The following is a 20,226-nucleotide window of genomic DNA, read 5'->3' on the forward strand; positions in this document are numbered from 1 at the left end:
ATTGAAAATTTACTTTCTCACCATACAAAAATGAAGCTCATTACAACAATCTAGTACTTCACTGATTGCGTCCTATTGGTGTAAATTCGTCCTGTTTTAGGCGCAAAATAAACCAAACATGTTTCTACACATGTCGTTTTTGAAGTTTGTAAGTATCACTGACTTTGTTAACAATTCAGAGAATAGGCATAACATGTAAAATCATCTAGAGAAAAGTGCTCTTTTAGTTTAGGAAAACATGCAATTCTTAATTGAGCCATAATTCATTTTTATTTTCTATACTATCGCTTCAGTTTGCAAATTTTGGGTGAAAACTGTATTAATATTCTGCAATATAATATTTTTTTTTAGTTTTAATGTAATAAAAAACGATTTTTTGCACAAAATCATAAAACCGATCATGCTACTGTATTTCTTTTACTATTCAATGCACTGTTGATACCATTTCACTTGAATAATAAGAGAAGAAAAATTCCAGTTGTGAATTAGGAAATTTCTTTAAGTTGGTTAACAATTACTTCGCCGATAGTTCAACATTAAAAACAAATCGATGTCCGAAATCATGTAACTTGCATCTAACATTTGGCTACCGTAAAACAGGATATCTTTGATAAGGTGGAAAACGTTGATTGTGCGGGAGGTATTGTATTTCTAATCTTATAACATAGATTTTGTCAATCAGTTAAGCAAAAAGCATACGTAGCTCAAAATAATACATATGAAGAGCCATCTCAGAGGTATTTTGATACAAATCAAGTTTATATGAAACTCTTTAGACAAAAAAAATTGTTGATATTTTTTGTCATTTATCAACGCCTTTAAACAATCTGCTCTAAAACTGCTTTTTGAGTATTTTTTCAAAGAATGGCCGCTTATTCTCGGTAGATCAAGCATAGTAAAATCCAAAAACGTCCCTGAATCTCTTAGCGAAGCGTGTTTTACGAATTGAAAGTAATTTTGTGAATTGGAACAGAAACTCCCATACACCGATAAATGCCTAAAAGTATGCAATCTAGTTTAAACTGTTGTGTTCAAAATGTGTTCAAAATCCAATCAATCAGAACTTACTATGCGTAGCATGATCAAATGTTTATGAGCTGTAAAAATTATATTGTTTCTCAGATAATTTGATAGCTAAGTTCACCGAGTTTTACTCAGTACTTCGCAAACGTACATAAGTATACAGCGAAAAATGAAATTATCTGGACAGGCAACATTGTAGCAGTCAGGAATTTTGTAAATAGTTTATATGTATATACCGGAATGAATTCCATTAATATAGTCCAAATATATGTCTCAATAAGATTGGAAAGGTCAATCAGAATAATGAACGAAAAGAAGTTCAAATATGAAGCATCCCTTAGCTTATGCAATCATGAGTTGCGAGCACTTTGCAAAATCTTTCCCGGGGCGGGCTCCTCCGTCTCATTGAAAGGTTGGAAAAGGACAGCGGCACGACCTTCGTACTGAGTTATCCTTCGGGGTTCTGTAGTCACAAAGTGCACGACGGGAGTTCGGGAAATGACAAAGTCCGGTTTGTCCGAGGTCCATGTTCTTTAATCTGAGGAGCCACAGATTCGTCCATTTCGTCCGTGACTTCTCAGTTAATCAGAGGTGTGCGCGTTTGAGAATTTTGTTCGATTTCATAAAAAGTATGAAAGTTAGTGACGTTATGAGCATGTAAAATAATTAAATGTCTAATTTATTCCCAGTTCCTAGAAAGTGTGCGTAGTTTTGAAAATTGTGTGCGAAAATAGATAGGAAGCCAAACATAGCAAGGTAATTGAGCGATTCCAAGCAACAGCATCAAAATTAAGGAAATTTTTTAATTCATAATTTTCTATTGAACTGAAAGTTTGCACAGTTTGTCAGTTCCATCTAAATCGCCATTTTTCGATATCAAATTTTTATTTTGAATCACGACTAACTTTTCAAAAGGGTGTATGTGAAAATGGTTCAAAAATGTTCAAAAATCTGCACAGCCAAAATGGTTCGTTCGATTGCTATGAATTTTTCAGCAAAGTTAGATAACTAAATGGTGATTCCTAAGAAAATATACACTGTGAAAAAAAATCTTTTTTAACATGAAAAAATATATTTTTTGGCACAAAAACTCAAATATCTCAAAACCCTATCTTTTTACCAACGTATTTTTTTTAGGGAAGACGGTCCATTGTATTAGCAATCTACCATAAAAATTTAGTGATGGTAAAGTAATAATCAAAAAAGTTATAACATTTCAAACATTTCACAATTTTCACATTTGGTAAATATTTTTTTTCTGTGTAAATTATTTCGGTCAAAAATCGCAGTTTGATGCTAATTTTATTGTTCAGCAAAGTTAGATAACTAAATGGTGATTCCTATGAAAATATACACTGTGAAAAAAAAATCTTTTTTAACATTAAAAAATATCATTTTTGTCACAAAAACTCAAATATCTCAAAACCCTATCTTTTTACCAACGTAATTTTTTAGGGAAAACGGTCCATTGTATTAGCAATCTACCATAAAAATTTGGTGATGATAAACTAATAAACAAAAAAGTTATGACCAATCAAACATTTCACAATTTTCACATTTAGTAATAATTTTTTTTAGTGTAAATTATTTCGGCTGGAAATCGCAGTTTGATGCTCATTTTATTGTTAATGGCCTTGCGTGAGTAAAACAAGCTGTTTTTATTATGTGTTATGTATATTATATATACAGTAATGTTCCGATTTTATCACGCCCTCCGCGCATTAGTCGTTTATTCATTAATTTGCTGTTACATTTGAGGACAAGTGTTTTCCCTCTTCTTCAAAATGAATGTTGAAAGCGTGTTTTGCAACGTTAAAAATATTGAAATAGGTATAGATGTTGAAGAATATTTCAAAGCATTTTTGAAAAGGGGCGTGATTAAATTGTTTAAACAGATGTCGCTGATGGTACGGTGGCATGAGTCTCTGCACTTAGCACTTCTTTTTTTTTTTTTAGCACTTCTGGCAATTTCTCAGTTGTTGTCGTTTTCGAACTTCCTGTGCTCTGCTTTACCGATGATATACAGTTGGCTCGTTTGTCAAAGTCAAGACGGCAGGACGTGCGAATGCGTAAATTTGTATTCCATGTGGACATTTGGGCATAACCAGTCTCTTTCAGTTTATCTATGGTGCTTTCGGTGAGATTTCGTAACTCTTTTGAACATTTTTTTTTTCATCAAACGGTCTACAAGAGAGCGTTGAGGTGAAAGCGACTGTTCATGTTGTTCGTTAGATTATAATAAACAAAATCACTTATTAGTTTTAACTGACTAGAATGGTGTTGTTTGCTTGGCTGAAGAAAAAATTTACTATAAAATCCAAGGTTGCAACCATTCATTTGCAAAGATTTACATTCATTTGCTATTATCTCAGTTCAGAAGCATGCTATCGAAAAACAATGTATGGATGAATTTAACCTTGTAGTTTTATCTGAAAGTTTGCCGAATAATATTGGGGTCACACACGCATTCCAAAGTCGTGAGCGAGCTGTGAAGGCAACTTTCCACAGCGTGAATGAAATTTACATTCACCGCGTGGAGAGTTGCTTTCAAAGCTCGCTCACGACTTTGGTATACGTTTGCGACCCCAATGTTATTAGGTAAACTTTCAGATAAAACTACAAGGTTAAATTCCTTCATATATTGTTTTTCGATAGCATGCTTCTGAACTGAGATAATAGAATGTAAATGAATGAATGTAAATCTTTCAGATAAAACTACAAGGTGGTCGGGGCCCGTGGCGTAGTTGGTCACACGTTCGCTTCATATGCGGATGGTCATGGGTTTGATTCCCAGCCCCGGCACTTGCAATTTTTCGTCAGTGGCTCTTCCCCCAAGAGCGGCTGGCACTGACCCTCTTCTGAGCCCCGTGGCTCAAACGGACCCGGATACCTGGACATCGGCGAACTGCTACTCATAATTGGACCCCCAATCGGACTGGAAAAGAACAACGGCCATCCATCATCCTTGTGCTCGTCCTTCTACCATGTATAGAGTAGAAATGTGAAAGCAGCAGAAAGGCAAAGTTCGATAAAGTAGAATAGAATATACATCTAGGCGCTGTACAAAAAATGTAAGTGCAGCTGTCAATTGAAATCGCTCACGTAGTGACCTAGTGGACAATTGAGCTGTAATTTAGGTTAAGCGATTAAGAATAAAAAAAAAAAAAAAAAAAAAAAAAAAAAAAAAAAAAAAAAAAAAAAAAAAAAAAAAAAAAAAAAAAAAAAAAAAAACTACAAGGTTAAATTCCTTCACATATTGTTTTTCGATAGCATGCTTCTGAACTGAGATAATAGCAAATGAATGTAAATCTTTGCAAATGAATGGTCGCAACCTTGAAAAAATCTTTAATATTCATAGCGGTAGTATTTTTTTTGCTTTTTCTTGAGCATTTTCATGGTATGTATACAGACAAACAAACGTAACACTGACGAAATTTTCATTGATCACGCCTTTAACGATCATTTTGAATCTTGGTTGTGGCTTTCATAACCAGAAGAGCGCCCATCGTTTTTCTTTGAGTTTGACGTTTCACACTAGCGCCTTCTGATGACGATATTGCACAACGCAGTGTTTCGTGAAACATTTCCACCAGGTGGTAGTGTGAACTGGGCGATGGATTTTCACGAAAATTGTTCTAGGCGTTTCGTCTGTTTGTCTGTGGTATGTACCTCTCATTTGTTGTTGTATATGTATGTAAGTATATGTACCTCGCATTTGTTGTTGTTGAAGTTACTCGCGTTCTTCCGATCATAAAGTATGTTCTCTAAGAGGTATTTTTTTGCAGATAAACTAGACGTATACGCGTATATAAAACTTTTATTATACAGCTTTTGTCTTAAAAATAAGTTTAATTCCATTTTTCTTATAATCAACAGCTTTCCAAATCAAGGGATTTTTCCACCAGTCACGTACAATAAAAAGTATGACACTCAATATTTTTGATCACAACACTGTATCGCGTTTATGTTTCAAATAGATACAATAGTAATTATGAATAATCAAACAAAAATATCATGAAAACAACTTGTTTAATTCAGGCGGTAGCTTTTACAATAAAATCAGCATCAAAATATAATTCTTGAAATGATTTACACAGAAAAAAAATTTTTGTTTGTTACTAAATGTAAAAATTGTGAAATGTTTGAAATGTCATAACTTTTTTGTTTATCAGTTTACCATCACCAAAATTTTATGATAGATAGCTGATATAATAGGCCATTTCCCCTATAAAAATGACGTTGGTAAAAAGATAGGGTTTTGAGATATTTGAGTTTTTGTGACAAAAATCATATTTTTTTTAAAGTAAAAAAAGAAATTTTTTACGGTGTATATTTTCTAAGGAATCATCATTTAGTTATCTAACTTTGCTGAAAAATTCATAACAATCGAACAATCCGTTTTTGCTGTACAGCTTTTAGAATATTTTTGAACTATTTTCGCATACACCCTTTTGAAAAGTTAGTCGTGAGAGAATATGAAGGTTTATCATCGAAAAATGGCGATTTAGATGAAATTGAAAAACTGTGCAAAGTTTTAGATGTTTTTGAAATGGTCGCTCAGGATCGACTGACATGACCCCGTGGAATTCTTCAATTGTGCTTTTCATGTGCGTTTAGTGCCTGTGCTTAGTGTTCGATTTAGCCGCTAGGGGGGCATCCATAAAGTACGTCACGGTCCTAGGGGGGGGGGGGGGGGTTTGCGAAAGTGTGACAAGCAATGTACTTGGCATAGGAAAAACCCGTACGAAGGGGGGAGGGGGGGTCGAAAATTCCCAATTTTAGCGTGACGTACTTAATGGATGCCCCCTAGGCTGTTTATTCGCAGCAGATTCATCTCGCACCCAAGCGCCCAAAACCTGCCCCTCAACGGACGAAAACGTGCCCAGCGACCGTCAACCAGCTGGAAGTCACCCGATTCGTCAACATATCGGCCGAGCGAGGTTCAGGGGACCTCGTGAATGCATCCACCGCCATCCTAGGACATCCATTGTCAGCATTGACGATTCAGTCGCTGTTCGTCCATCTTGAACGAACTCGGTGGACGAGATCGTAGACCCAGCCATAGGTCATCGACTGCGGTAGAGTAGACCAACGAAACCGGTGAGTCATACCAGACAATCTTTTTTGGAGTGAAGTGGGGCGTCCGATGAGGGCGCCTCGGAGTTTTTTGTTGCCAGTCCAAAGACTGAGAAAAATGCGCATCTAGAGCGAACACGAAACCTTGGATCGTGAACACGTGCGTGACAAACTACCGCCGTGTCGATCCCCGTAGAACCAGGAGCGCAGACTAATACGCATCTGCGCTGCTAAAGCCGTGACGTCACGCGAGATAACGCAAAGCACATGAGCACAGAGTGAGAGTCGACAGACAGGGCAAGAGAATGCACACAAGATAGGGAGTAGCTAGCCAAACCCAATACACACACAATCGAAGGGAAATGTTTGTTAGATGTTAATAAAATTATAACTAAAACTTCCATGAATTCCGTTTCCGTCTTTCAGAAATAAATGTTAGTGTTGTGTAAGCTCCCTGGTGTTTAGTTAATTTCATGTGTTGCACGTCACTTCGCGATAAGTATCGGTTCCCGTCCTCCACCCAGTTGGGGTTTGATTAATGGGCAGTCAGTCCATCTCTTACCTATGTGTTGATTTGTTGCGCGACGATCGGAGAGTCTGCCCGTGATGAGAAATAACGAGTGACTCAGTATGTTGCACGGAAAGATCGATGTACACAGAGCAAGGAGTAACTTTCACGCAGCGATCGAAAAGACAAAAGATTTCATGCAAACTTGTGTGAAAATTCACGCAAATTTGTGTAACACCGGATCAGCACATTTTTTGTGCTGATCCAGTCATACGCAAATATGAGTGAACAATCCTTTGTCTTTTCGTAAGTTACTCATTCGCTGTGTACTTTCATTTTAGGGTGTGCATCGTTTGGGAGAATGAGTGGATCTCTTACCGGAATCTCTGAGTGTCTTTGGGAGTAGAGAATTTCGTTGTGATAATAGGGTGAACCCGTTCGGACGTTTGGTTCGTAAGCCAGCCAACGATCTGTAAAATTCCTTTCGAGGAGAATCTATGGACTCGCCCTCAGGAGAGTCTCAACCGGGCAATTAAAATTGGGCATGTGGTCTCCCTTGTGGAGTGGCGCTTAAGCCACGTGTTTTGAGACGGATCGCCCGGGCTGGCTACAACATTCTCTCATTAAAAAAAAAGCTATTTGAAACTTTTCATTAAGTGCATCAAAAAATCATAAATTTGTACTGTAAGTTGATCATCTAGTTCACGGGTTCCCAACCGGTGGTCCGCGGCCCCCTTGGGAGCCGTGAAGCCAGTCTAGGGGGGCCGCGATGTTACCAAAAAACTGTTAAATTTTTATTCTATTTTGTGAAAATTATACCAATTTTTAATTTTGTATACCGCCATCCCCAAAAGCCAAATTCCCTCAATTTCTGGCTACGTCACTGTACGAAAAAAAACTCGCTTTCGTTCATTTAAATCATATTGTTTTTCTTCAAAAAAATTTGATTGGGCCGCAGATGTTTTGACAATTCTTAAAGGGTCGCCACCTCAAAAAGGTTGGGAAGATTTTAAGGTAAATTCTTAATTTTTAATCGTGTTTTCAACTTAAATCAATAGAAAGGATCTGATTGATCCAATTGTCGATATTTAGAAGAATGTGTTCTTTTTAGTTCTTCGGAACAAGACATAAAGCACAGTGCCTGTCCAAATTACATACATGTCCATTGTCAAAATTATATTTTTTACCCTATTCCTCCAAGAATTCCTCCCGGAATTTTTAAGAAATTCTTTCAAAGATTGCTTCAGAAATTAGTACATGTATTACTTCAGAAATTTCTAAAGGAATTCTTTCAGGGATTCTATTAAAGTATCCTCCAGCAATTTTTCTTAGGAATTTCTCCAGGATTATTTCGATTAATTCTTGTTGGAATTCCTCAAGGGGTTTCTCAAGGAATTGCTTCAGTTATTCCTCCAGAGATTTCTCAAAAATGCAGTTCCGGCACACATTTCTTTACAGTTCATTGTAGGATTACACCTAGAAATTCCATCAGAACTTTCTCAAGAGATTTCTGCAGGAGACCCTTCACAGATTCTTTCAGCGATTCCTGTATGAAGTTTTCTATGGAGATTTTTTTTCTCCAGAGATTCTTTCAGGTATTCGGGTGGGTCGGGATGGTTGGGATGTGGATTGATATCATCAAGAACTGCTCCAGAGATTCCCTTAGGCATTTCTTCCAAAATTCCTCCACGAGTTATTTTCCTAGCAGTTCCTCGAGGGATTTCTCCGAAGTTTCTTTAGGTATTCATACAAAAACTGCTTCATAAATTCATTTTAGGATTTATTCAGATCTTTCTTCAAGAGTTTTTACAGAGCTTTATTCCTTGGAATTTGTTCAAGGAACATTTCTAGGAGTGCCTCCAGAGGGTTCTTCAATTCTTCCAGGCATTTTTTAGAGTTTCCTTCAAAGTATTCTTTATCTTCAGACATTTTCATAGCGATTCCTTGAAGAATTACACCAGGGCTTTTGTGTTCAAAAATTTCAGCAGGATTTTCACTCATATCTAGAGAAATTGTACAAGAAATTCTTCAAAGCATTTCCACAAGTTCTTTCAGGAATTACTTCAGAAATTTCTCCAGGGATTTCTTCATAAATCCATCAAAAATGTCCTTTTTGGAGGAAACTCCTCCAGAAATTCCTTAAGAAATATCTTCAGAAATTTCTCCATAAACTCCATCAAGAGTATTTCCTTGGAATTATTTCCAGAATTCCTCCAGAAGTTTATCATGATTTTTTTAAGGAATTCCTTTAACCCTTGAGGACGCGCGCTGTTGTAAAAAGTACAAAACTACCAAAAAACCTCGCTCGTCGTATACAGCCCGACCGCGGTGCAGTTTCGGATGCTTGATGGCGCGCGTCCTGAAAGGTTAAAGATATCTCAGGGAATTCCTTCAGGTCCCCCAACGATTATTTCAGGAATTTTTGTCCTTTCATATTTTTTTCTAAAACTTCTTCTAGGAATCTCTACAGTTCTTTCATGGTTTCAGAAAATCCTTAAGCGGGATTCCTTAAGAAATTCTAGAACTCCTCCAGTTTTTTTTTCGTGAAATTTCTGGATGAACTGCTGAAAAAACATCTCTAGGCCACGTTTCCTTCGGAGTCAGCAAGCTGAACTACGGTCACTACATGATCGGGACATTCATCACGGCTCAAAATGTGCACCTCTACCGGTTGATGAAGGAGGACTTGTACTTTGAGTATGAAGTATCGATGACAACCAAAACGTGGCCCCTGATAGATCACCTCTCGGATTTGATTCTGCGGATTGTGACGTCCGGGATTAGGGCCTACCAGGAACCGATTGTTGCCAAACGGTACATGGATTATGGAGTGCAGATCAAGAACGCGCTACAACGGACCAGATGTTCGCCATCCGCCAGGTGTTGCAGAAATGCCGCGAATATAACGTGCCCACACATCACTTGTTCATCCATTTCAAATCAGCGTATGATACAATAGATCGAGAACAGCTATTGCAGACTATGCATGAATACGGATTCCCGGGTAAACTGATACGATTGACCATCGCGAGGATGGATCGAGTGCGTAGTACAAGTATCAGGGAAACTCTCGAGTCCCTTCGAATATCGCAGAGGGTTACGGGAAGGTGATGGTCTTTCGTGCTTGCTGTTCAACATTGCTTTAGAGGGTTGGTTGGTTGCTTGGTTTCGCTGATGATATTGATATTATAGCTCGTAAATTTGAGACGATGGCGGAAACGTACATCCGACTAAAGAGTGAAGCCAGGCGAATCGGATTAGTCATTAATGTGTCGAAGACTGTTGGGTAGTTGGCCTTGGACCTCCTTCGATATCCGCAGAGCCGGTGGATTAGCCAACCACCAACAGAAATAGGGTGTTTGAGGGGTTGTACTGGGGGGCTCCGTATAGTTCCATTTTTGGAGCCCTGCGCCCTCCTGGGTGTGGAAGAGGCCTTCCCGTTTTCATCCAGGCGTGGAAACACTAACTCGCGGTTTTAGTTAATAAAACATAAGGAATTACACTTTATTTAACTACTATTTACAACGATTAAACGGCCTGTAGCCGCCGCCCATGGCGGTTCGGTATAAACTGAATTGCCTTATAATAAAACCTTATGAGTTCCTTGTACATACTATCGTACTCAGAATGCTACTCAGAACATAAAATCTAAGTCAAATTAATAGTGTTAACTGGGGCCAATTGAGAGTTAAAACGATACTTGGGGAGGTGAGTCAATCCTCGACATACTCACCCACCCTGAAATTCCTGGAATTTCTGAACAATCCTAACAATTACATACATTTTTAAATTCAATCAAACATTTCTTATGGTGCCCTATCAGAACATGAAACGTGCCAGTCTAAGCTCACCCAATTCATTCATATGTTCTAACCCGTCTGATACCGAATGTGTGAGTGTAGTTGGTACAATGAACTAATGTCTCGTGTATAACGTCCCTGCGAACACTACAAGAACCTATTGTGTGCACACTAAATCGTTATCCAGTACTGACTACCTACAGATGTATTAGAATTTCAAACATCAGTCTACCTACGTACTGTGCAGCAAGTCAAAACAAAGTGATCCAACACTGAACACTGAAGATCGAATAGAGAAACGAAAATTGTGATAAAATACGGTACAATCCAAATTTTGATTATCCTATTGAGTTGTGTAAGCCTTTTAGTTGAACCGTGAGACTGTGCTCTGTGCCTAACCCAGTTAGTCACTTGGAAGGAGATGAAAAACTGTTGCCCTGTGCAACAGCCGCAGCCCTTGCTGCTGGTGTTTTTGTACCGTGAATGTTGAGCAATCACAGTCCCAGTTGACTGCTCTTGGAATTCTGTTTGGGTTGAACGAAAGACACCCCTAGTGCCTCTCGACTCTCCAGTGATGCTGCCCGGTGCAACGAATGCAGCCCTTGCTGCTGACGTAGTTGTTGAAGAAGAATAGTAGTGCCATTATTGATTGGATGAAGTAATGTTTGGTTTGGAACGCCCTAGTGTTGTTTGTGCTTCAGTTGAGTGGCCTTGCTGCGTGTACGATTTCCTCACTATGGTTGAGAAGATTGGGTTACCGCCTGTAGGAGCACAGCACGGCCGTGGAGTGCTGAATTATGAGCGACTTCAGGCCGATCATGGAGATTTGGAAAATCCGCTGCAAATCAGCAGTCCAGGTAAAGTGTTCCAAATGTTTGGGTAGATTCCTTGATGATTGTGGGTGGAGGATTGTTCCAACGAATGCCATTGTTAGATGAATGATACTGCGAAGTTGACGTGGTTTCCTGTACCGCATACGTCGATGCCATTTGTCGATTGCCAACCAGTTGGCCACTGCGCCGATTCGCCATTACGTTGTTGATTGAGAGATGATGGCGAATTTTCCTTGCACTTCCAGTATGCTGATTCTTGGCCAATTCCAAATCCAATAGGCCAAGATCCGGTTCGAAGGACCATTTGTTGGGTAGTTGGCCTTGGACCTCCTTCGATATCCGCAGAGCCGGTGGATTAGCCAACCACCAACAGAAATAGGGTGTTTGAGGGGTTGTACTGGGGGGCTCCGTATAGTTCCATTTTTGGAGCCCTGCGCCCTCCTGGGTGTGGAAGAGGCCTTCCCGTTTTCATCCAGGCGTGGAAACACTAACTCGCGGTTTTAGTTAATAAAACATAAGGAATTACACTTTATTTAACTACTATTTACAACGATTAAACGGCCTGTAGCCGCCGCCCATGGCGGTTCGGTATAAACTGAATTGCCTTATAATAAAACCTTATGAGTTCCTTGTACATACTATCGTACTCAGAATGCTACTCAGAACATAAAATCTAAGTCAAATTAATAGTGTTAACTGGGGCCAATTGAGAGTTAAAACGATACTTGGGGAGGTGAGTCAATCCTCGACATACTGTATTTCTGACATGTATCGTTTGACCCACATACTATTTCCGTGGTTTGGTGCTAACTTGTAGTTGACTTAATTGTTCACTCGCGGAGAAGGCATAACGTGCCTTAGGTAGCCATGTAATATGTTTTACTTATGGAAAGTGTTTATCACGCTTACGCATTGAGAAAGTACACTATTCGATTGAGAATGTTGTGCACGCAACAATGTAATATGCAAATATTCTTACTACACTACAACCCGCGCGCAAACTATGTAGCTTCCTCTCTGGAGCCACCATGTAACAAGTTTACACCTCCCAACAGTACACGAACCATTGGACCCCAGGCGCCTTTCAGAGCTCGTCTTTGATGGAACACACTCAGCGAGGTAACGAAACTGAGGATATGAAGGTATCCCTTTTAGGGTTAAATTACAAGCGTCGATGAATGTTTGTAATCCATCACTTACACCATCATAAATTGAAACTATTGCGGTAGCGGTTCTAATATCAAAGGACGATGTTGTTGATTCTGTTTCTGTAGCCATTTTCAATTTACTGATTAGGATGCTTGAGAGTTCTAACTTAGATTTTTCGATAGCTTTGACTATTTCTGTAAAGTTGGTATCCGATAAGTTGTTTGCACTTTTAATGCCTATTTCCAACTGCTGTGTTAAAAAGTTTACCTCTTTCAAATGTCTCTCCAAAGTGGAGGTTGTATTTTTATTATTGATTGATTTCCTAATGTTCTTATCTAAGGCTTTTAATAATGCGTAGTATTTTATAATTTCATCATCGTTAATAGTATAACTTTTCTGGTAATTGTTAATTTATATTAGATGTTCGAGCTTCCGTGTGACAGCACCTCGAATGAAAATTCAAAACAAGACAACCCCCCGACTGCTGCGATTGGTCTACACAGACGATTCGACGATGCATCGAATGGATCAACGGAATGGATCGAATGTGGAGAGCGTGACGTGCAACGGCACAACCGAAAGAGAGAGGAAAAAGCAAATCAGTTATATTCGTACCGCCGCGCGGACAAGTTTCGTTGTTATAAAAGTGTAAAAATAAAGATGAATTGAAAATCCTCGTTTTTCCAAAATTTATCGTCCGAATTTTCGCTTGGAGTTTTCGTCGGTTATCCGGTGGTAATCCGTTTCGTACAGTCCGCTACATAAAATTGGTCCAACCGAGCCGAATAATAAAGTGAAGCTTGAGTTCCGTCGGATAAATCGCGAAACGAGAAAATTGCGTTGCAAATGTGCGAAGAGAAGAGCGTATGGCTCGGAGCCACGCTCGAAGCCATTTTGGAATAAGCGAGGTCCTGGTAGTGAAGACGCCATCTTGAAGTTGTTGGTTAAAATCAATGTGGAACCGTGGCCATTAGTGTAATAAGAAGAAAAGAAGAGTGGTCACGAAAAATTAAGTGCTTAATTTGTGAAATGATTGCAAACTTGGTTGCGTTCATCCAATTTAAGTGTTTAGATGCCGAATACTAAGGATACTTCGGCAAATCCTGCAAGCAGTTCTGGAAATGCTGCACTTGGGCAGTTGAATCCGGAAACATCCACCCCCAAGGTCAAGAAGGAAAAGAAGAAGAATAGGCTGCAACTACAGGAAATGGAGAAGGTTAAGACGCTTGTCCATCGCCGAGGCCTTGCAAAAGGTAAGGTCACCAAAGTCCTCAACATCCTGAATCCCGAAGATGAAGAACCGCCAGTGCTGACAGAGGCCCAGATCAAAGTCCACCAGCGTAAAGTCGAAAGTGCGTACACAGAGTACAACGAACTCCATGTGAAGATCCTTGAGCAGCTCACTGAGGAACAACAGAATGCCCAAGACGTGAACTACGCTGAGTTTGAGGAGCTGTACGACCAAGTGTCATTGATACTTGAGGAACAGCAGCAAGACCTTCTGCGGAATAATGATGCGATCCCAAACCAGCAGAATGTGGGTGCCTATCAACAACCTCCGGTGGTAGTGCACCAGCCTCTTCGGATGCCAGTCCCAACTTTCGATGGCCAATATGAGAACTGGCCTAAATTTAAGGCCATGTTCAAAGATTTGGTTGACAAATCACCGGATCCTCCCGCAGTAAAGCTTTATCATTTAGACAAAGCTTTAGTGGGATCTGCGGCTGGTTTGATAGATGCGAAAACCATCAACGATGGGAACTATGCCCATGCTTGGGTAATTCTAGAAGAAAGATACGAAAACAAGCGCCACACGATCGGGAAACATATCGATAGCCTCCTATCCTTGAAAAGGATGACCAAGGAATGCCATACCGAGCTGCGTAACCTAGTGGACGATTGCACAAGGCATGTGGAAAGTTTGAAGTTTCTCAATCAAGACTTTTTGGGAGTATCGGATTTGTTCTTGGTGCATCTACTAACTGCAGCATTGGACAAGGACACTCGCCGAAGATGGGAGTCAACCATAAAGCACGGCGAGCTACCGACCTACGATAACATGATAACGTATCTAAAGGAGGAGTGCTTTATTATGGAGCGATGCGAGACTACCAGCCACAAGCAACCTCAGCCGAAACTACACAAGTCGTCCACCCAGAAGGTCAATGCTGCTATCACGTCTGGAAATGAAGCAAAATGCGATTTCTGTGGCAAGAACCATTTGAACTTCTCTTGTCCTGATTTCAAATCTCTCAACGTCCAAGAACGACTGGCTAAGGTTCGCGAACGCAATGTCTGCTTCAATTGCCTGAAACGAGGGCATCGCGGAAAGGACTGTCCGTCTGAGAAAACGTGCAACAAATGTAAACGGCGTCATCATACCCTTCTTCATGCGGAGGAACGAGCGAAGATAGTCACCGAAAGCAAGGACACCACCAGCAAGCAGGAAGAGTCACAGGTCCCGGAGCGAAGCGCTGAGCAGGTCCAGCTGACGAGTGCGACATGCTCTAAGGAAGAAGTAGCATTGCAGCAAGTGTTGCTTCTTACAGCGGTTGTGAATGTCATGGACAAGAACAACAAGCCCCACCCATGTCGTGTTTTATTGGACTCAGGATCCCAGGCAAATCTAATAACACGCTCTACTGCTGAACTTCTTGGCTTGCAGCAGAGTCCATCATCGATTACGGTGACTGGTGTGAACAACACTAGAAGTCGCGTTTCGAAAAGCACCGTGGTCGAGATCCGTTCCCAGCATTCCAAGTTTCACGCAAACGTTCAGTGCTTGGTGACCGATGCTGTTACGTCTGTTCTGCCTACGTCGAATGTTTCTGTGAAGAATTGGGAGATTCCTGTAGGAGTACGTTTGGCTGATCCTGATTTCTTCAAGCCTGGAAGGATAGATATGCTGCTGGGAAACCAATGGTTTTTGCGGCTGCTGCTACCAGGAGAGTATTCCATAGCAGATGATCTCCCTGTGTTGCGCGAAACTCAACTGGGCTGGGTTGTGGGTGGCATGTGCAGCGAGCCGTTGGATTCAAGCATCATAATGCACGCACACGCCATCACCTTGGATGACTTGAGCAAATCCGTCCAACGTTTCTGGGAATTTGAAGGAGTACAGGAAGACTTGGAAAAAAGCAGCGAAGAAGAAGAATGCGAAGCGCACTTCAAAGCAACACATTGGCGGAGTTCTTCTGGCAGGTATGTAGTTCAAGTTCCCCTTCGAGACTGTGTGGATAGGCTTGATGACTGTCGATCGTTGGCCTTGCGTCGGTTTCATATTCTGGAACGAAAATTTGATCAGCAAACTGATGTAAAACGACAGTATGTTGACTTCATGGAAGAATACCAAGCCTTGGGACATTGCAAAGTGATTGATGAGGCAAAGGATGCGGATGGATTGTTGAAGTGTTATTTACCTCACCACGCCGTGCTTCGACCCACAAATACTACTACAAAATGTAGGGTAGTGTTTGATGCCTCAGCCAGCACATCCGGATATTCACTCAACGATGTTCAAAAGGTAGGTTCCATCCCACAAAATGACTTGAACTCCATTGCCCTGCGGTTCCGTATACCACGTTATGCCTTGACGGCAGACGTTCAAAAAATGTACCGCCAAACGCTTTTGGATGAGTCGCACAGTCCCTTGCACCGCGTCTTTTGGAGGAAGGATCGACATGGACCGTTGAAGGTGCTGGAGCTCACCACGGTCACCTATGGCACCGCATCGGCTCCATTTCTCGCCACAAGGGCACTCAAGCAATTGGCGGACGACGAAAGAGGAAAGTATCCAGAGGCTGCCAAGATCGTGGACAACGATTTCTACGTTGACAATGCGCTTTTTGGAAGCAACGACATTCGTGAAGCAGCGGAACTTCAACGGCAGCTGGTTGAGTTGCTTGAAAGTGGAGGCCTGCACTTGCATAAGTGGGCGTCCAATGAATCATCATTGCTGGAAACCATACCTGAAGAAGATAAGGAAGAATTAGTGAGCATTGAAGAAGATGGAATAAGTGATATAGTGAAAACATTGGGCCTTATGTGGGAGCCCAAAATGGACTATCTGTTGCTTGCATCCCCACCGTCGTTCGATGTTCAAACCCCAACAAAGAGACAAGTACTGTCGGTCATCTCCAGAATGTTTGATCCCTTGGGAATTGTGGCACCTGTTATTCTGATCGGCAAGTTGCTAATGAAGGATGTGTGGAAGGAAGATGTTGGGTGGGATGACGTCATCGGCGGAAAACTAGAGCAACAATGGAAAAAGTTCTTGGAATCAGTAAGTGAAGTGAATCAAATTCGAGTTCCGCGTCATGTGGTAGCGTCAAACGCTGTCCACAGTGAACTCCATGGATTTGCAGATGCATCACGTGATGCATATGGGGCCTGCATCTACGTGCGGTCGATTGTACCTGGGCAACCAGCTGAAGTGAGACTGTTATGTGCGAAGTCAAGGCTTGTTCCAAAAGCCGTTACAACGATCCCACGAAAGGAGTTGTTGGGAGCGTTGCTATTACATCGACTGGTGAAGAAGGTACTAGGAGCAGTCCAGTTGAAGTTTGAGAATGTCGTGTTGTGGTCAGATAGCCAGGTGGTCTTAGCTTGGCTTAAGAAGAATCCAGAACTGTTGGAGGTCTTTGTGAAGAACAGAGTTTGTGAAATCAATGCAACTGGTGAACAATTTACTTGGAAGTACGTGAACACTAGTGAAAACCCCGCTGACATTGTGTCACGTGGCCAATCGGCTACCACCTTGGCAAAAAGTGAACTGTGGTGGACTGGACCGAAGTTTTTGAAGTGTGAAGACTATGCGAACAAGAATCCGGTACCGATTCCGGATGAAGATCTCCCTGAACTAAAGTGTGCAGCTGTAGTCAACGCAGTGGACCGGTTCGACGAGTTACCTGTCTTCCAGCGGTTTGAATCCTTCCGAAAATTGCAACGGGTCTTGGCGTATGTGTTGCGATTCGCTAAGAACTCGAAGCAAAAACAGAAGGAAGACCGTACCCTCAAGCTGTTCCCGACGGTTGCAGAACTAAGAGATTCGTTGAAGGTAATTGTGAAGGTTCAGCAAAATCGACACCTGGCTGAAGAGATAGCCTTGATCCAGTCAGGTGAGTCAAGTAAGAAGTTGAATCCACTGAGTCCTTTTGTCGACAACGATGGTCTACTGAGAGTAGGAGGTCGCATGGGAAATTCCAAACTACCATTCGATGTCCAACACCAGCTGGTACTGCCGAGTCACAATGTTGTTGTAAAATCGTTGATTCGGGCAATTCACCATGAGAATCTTCATACCGGTCCTTTGGGAGTACTAGCAGCACTTCGTAGACAGTTTTGGATCACCAATGCCCGCTCTGAAGTTCGAAAAGTTACCCGTACATGTGTCCAATGTTTTCGAATGAGACCGCATACTCTTGAACAATTTATGGGTGATCTGCCAGCCAGTCGATGTGACAAGGCACTTGCGTTCCAGAGGGTCGGTATTGATTTCGCTGGACCTATAATGATTAAGCAGTGCGGGCGAAAGATGGCTCCTGTAAAGGGTTATATTTGCTTATTCATTTGTATGGTTACCAAGGGAATCCATTTGGAGGCCGTAGAAAATCTTTCCACCGAGGCCTTCGTTGCGGCACTCCAGCGATTTGTGTCGCGTCGCGGCATACCCGGAATCATTTGGACCGACAATGGTACTAACTTTATCGGCGCAAAGAGGGAGTTGCACGAACTGTACCAGTTGTTTAAGCAGCAGCAAACCGCACGTCAAATTTTTGAATTCTGCCAACCCAGGCAGATTTGTTGGAAAACGATCCCTCCGAACGCGCCTCATATGGGTGGTTTATGGGAGGCTGGCGTGAAAAGCGCCAAAACCATCCTTAAAAAGGTATCGCAATCAGCTCTTCTCACGATGATGGAGTTCGGCACGCTTCTGTGCCAGATTGAAGCGGTTCTCAATTCCCGGCCGCTGTATGCTCCATCGGATAACCCAAATGATCCTGAACCCTTGACTCCTGGACACATGATGATAGATCGCCCACTGACAGCGATACCTGAGCCGACATACGATGGGATTCCGGTTAACAGATTGTCACGATGGCAATACGTGCAGCATCTCCGGAATGGATTTTGGAAGAGATGGTCTGGCGAGTACCTGATGGAACTACAAGCAAGAAGCAAATGGAGAACGAAGAACGACAACGTTAAACCCGGCATGATTGTTTTGATAAAGGAGGACAACTTACCTGCACAATGTTGGAAGATGGGAAAAATTGAAACACTATTCCCGGGAAAGGATGGCATCGTGCGGGTGGTAGAGCTGCGAACTGCAACCGGCGTGTTGAAACGGCCCATCAGTAAGCTTGCTCCGCTGCCTATTCTGGACAACTCCCCTTCTTCTCCGGCGGAAGATGTTCGAGCTTCCGTGTGACAGCACCTCGAATGAAAATTCAAAACAAGACAACCCCCCGACTGCTGCGATTGGTCTACACAGACGATTCGACGATGCATCGAATGGATCAACGGAATGGATCGAATGTGGAGAGCGTGACGTGCAACGGCACAACCGAAAGAGAGAGGAAAAAGCAAATCAGTTATATTCGTACCGCCGCGCGGACAAGTTTCGTTGTTATAAAAGTGTAAAAATAAAGATGAATTGAAAATCCTCGTTTTTCCAAAATTTATCGTCCGAATTTTCGCTTGGAGTTTTCGTCGGTTATCCGGTGGTAATCCGTTTCGTACAGTCCGCTACATTAGAAGTATACTTTAGGCAATGATTAAAAACAACAGCTCACCATTATTCTGCGTCATTATACTGTTCATCCTTGTCTCTCGTTACACGTTGCTCGTTGCCCCTCGTGTCGAATGATTCATTGCTCTTCGTTGATCGTTCCTTCCTTTTGACTTGGTTGTCATATCGTTCATCGTTGTTTCACTTTGATTTGAACACTGTTTACCACTTTTAGGCGGGTTGATGCCTTTATTTTGATTCACCGTGAAAATGTTCGATTTATACACGCGTGCCCGGGTAGAAGAAAATAACTAACGAAGATCAAATTTTGCCATTAAAAATGAATAGCTGAAATTTTGTTATTGGTTTGTTGGGAATAAGAGCTAAAAGAACAAAAATAATAACTGACTTTGTACCGGAAAATAACTCAATAATAACTAATTTTGTCCTTATAAGAACAAACCAAGGACAAAATATTTCAAAATGGAGAATAACTGAATAAGTTATTATTAGTTATTGAGAACAAAATAATAACACAATAAGTTATTTCAAATAAGATCATCATAATTGTAAATTTTGTTTTTATGATTGAAAAAAAAAACTGTAAACAGAAACTTGAAATGTTTTGTTCTTGGTTTGATCTTATATTAACAAAATAAGTAATTATTTACTTTTTTTCTGGAACAAAGTGAGTTATTATTGTTTTATTCTTTTAGCTTTTATTCCTAACAAACCAATAACAAAATTGGCCCTTCATCAATATTATTTTTAAAATAAAATAAATACTAAATAACTCATCAATAACAAAACAAGTCATGATTGCAAAATATGCAATTAGGATATTATTTTACTTAGGATGCTCAGAATAACTTATTTTGCTATGATTGCATATTTTGTTATTATTCAGTTATTCATTGTTATACAATAATAACTCAGAAATAACAAATTTTGCAATGATTATATTTTTTGTTCTTAGCGAGTTATTAGTGTTATCCATAAATAACATAAGAATGATAAAATGAGATATGATGGCAAAATTTGTTATTATTTTGTCCTTGGTTTGATCTTCGCCTCTACCCGGGTGGTGCCGTTGTTCAGACGGTTTAT

At 40.8% G+C, this 20,226-nt stretch overlaps 2 protein-coding genes across 2 annotated transcripts in view; one reads left to right on the forward strand and one right to left on the reverse strand.

Moving 5' to 3' along the window:
* LOC109400406 (polypyrimidine tract-binding protein 2) overlaps window positions 1-20,226 on the reverse strand; it is a 1,522,650-nt gene that overhangs the window by 1,197,561 nt on the left and 304,863 nt on the right. The window lies entirely within an intron of this gene.
* LOC134291505 (uncharacterized) lies at window positions 13,462-18,819 on the forward strand. The gene has a single exon (XM_062859311.1). It carries the CDS (start codon window positions 13,462-13,464, stop codon window positions 18,817-18,819), a length of 5,358 nt encoding a protein of 1,785 aa, XP_062715295.1.

The sequence above is a fragment of the Aedes albopictus genome, chromosome 1 (genome assembly GCF_035046485.1).
Source record: "Aedes albopictus strain Foshan chromosome 1, AalbF5, whole genome shotgun sequence".
In the NCBI taxonomy this organism is placed as follows: Eukaryota; Metazoa; Arthropoda; class Insecta; order Diptera; family Culicidae; genus Aedes; species Aedes albopictus.

Coding starts and splice junctions, on each gene's coding strand:
- LOC134291505 (XM_062859311.1), top strand. CDS start 13,462: ATGCCGAATACTAAGGATACTTCGGCAAATCCTGCAAGCAGTTCTGGA.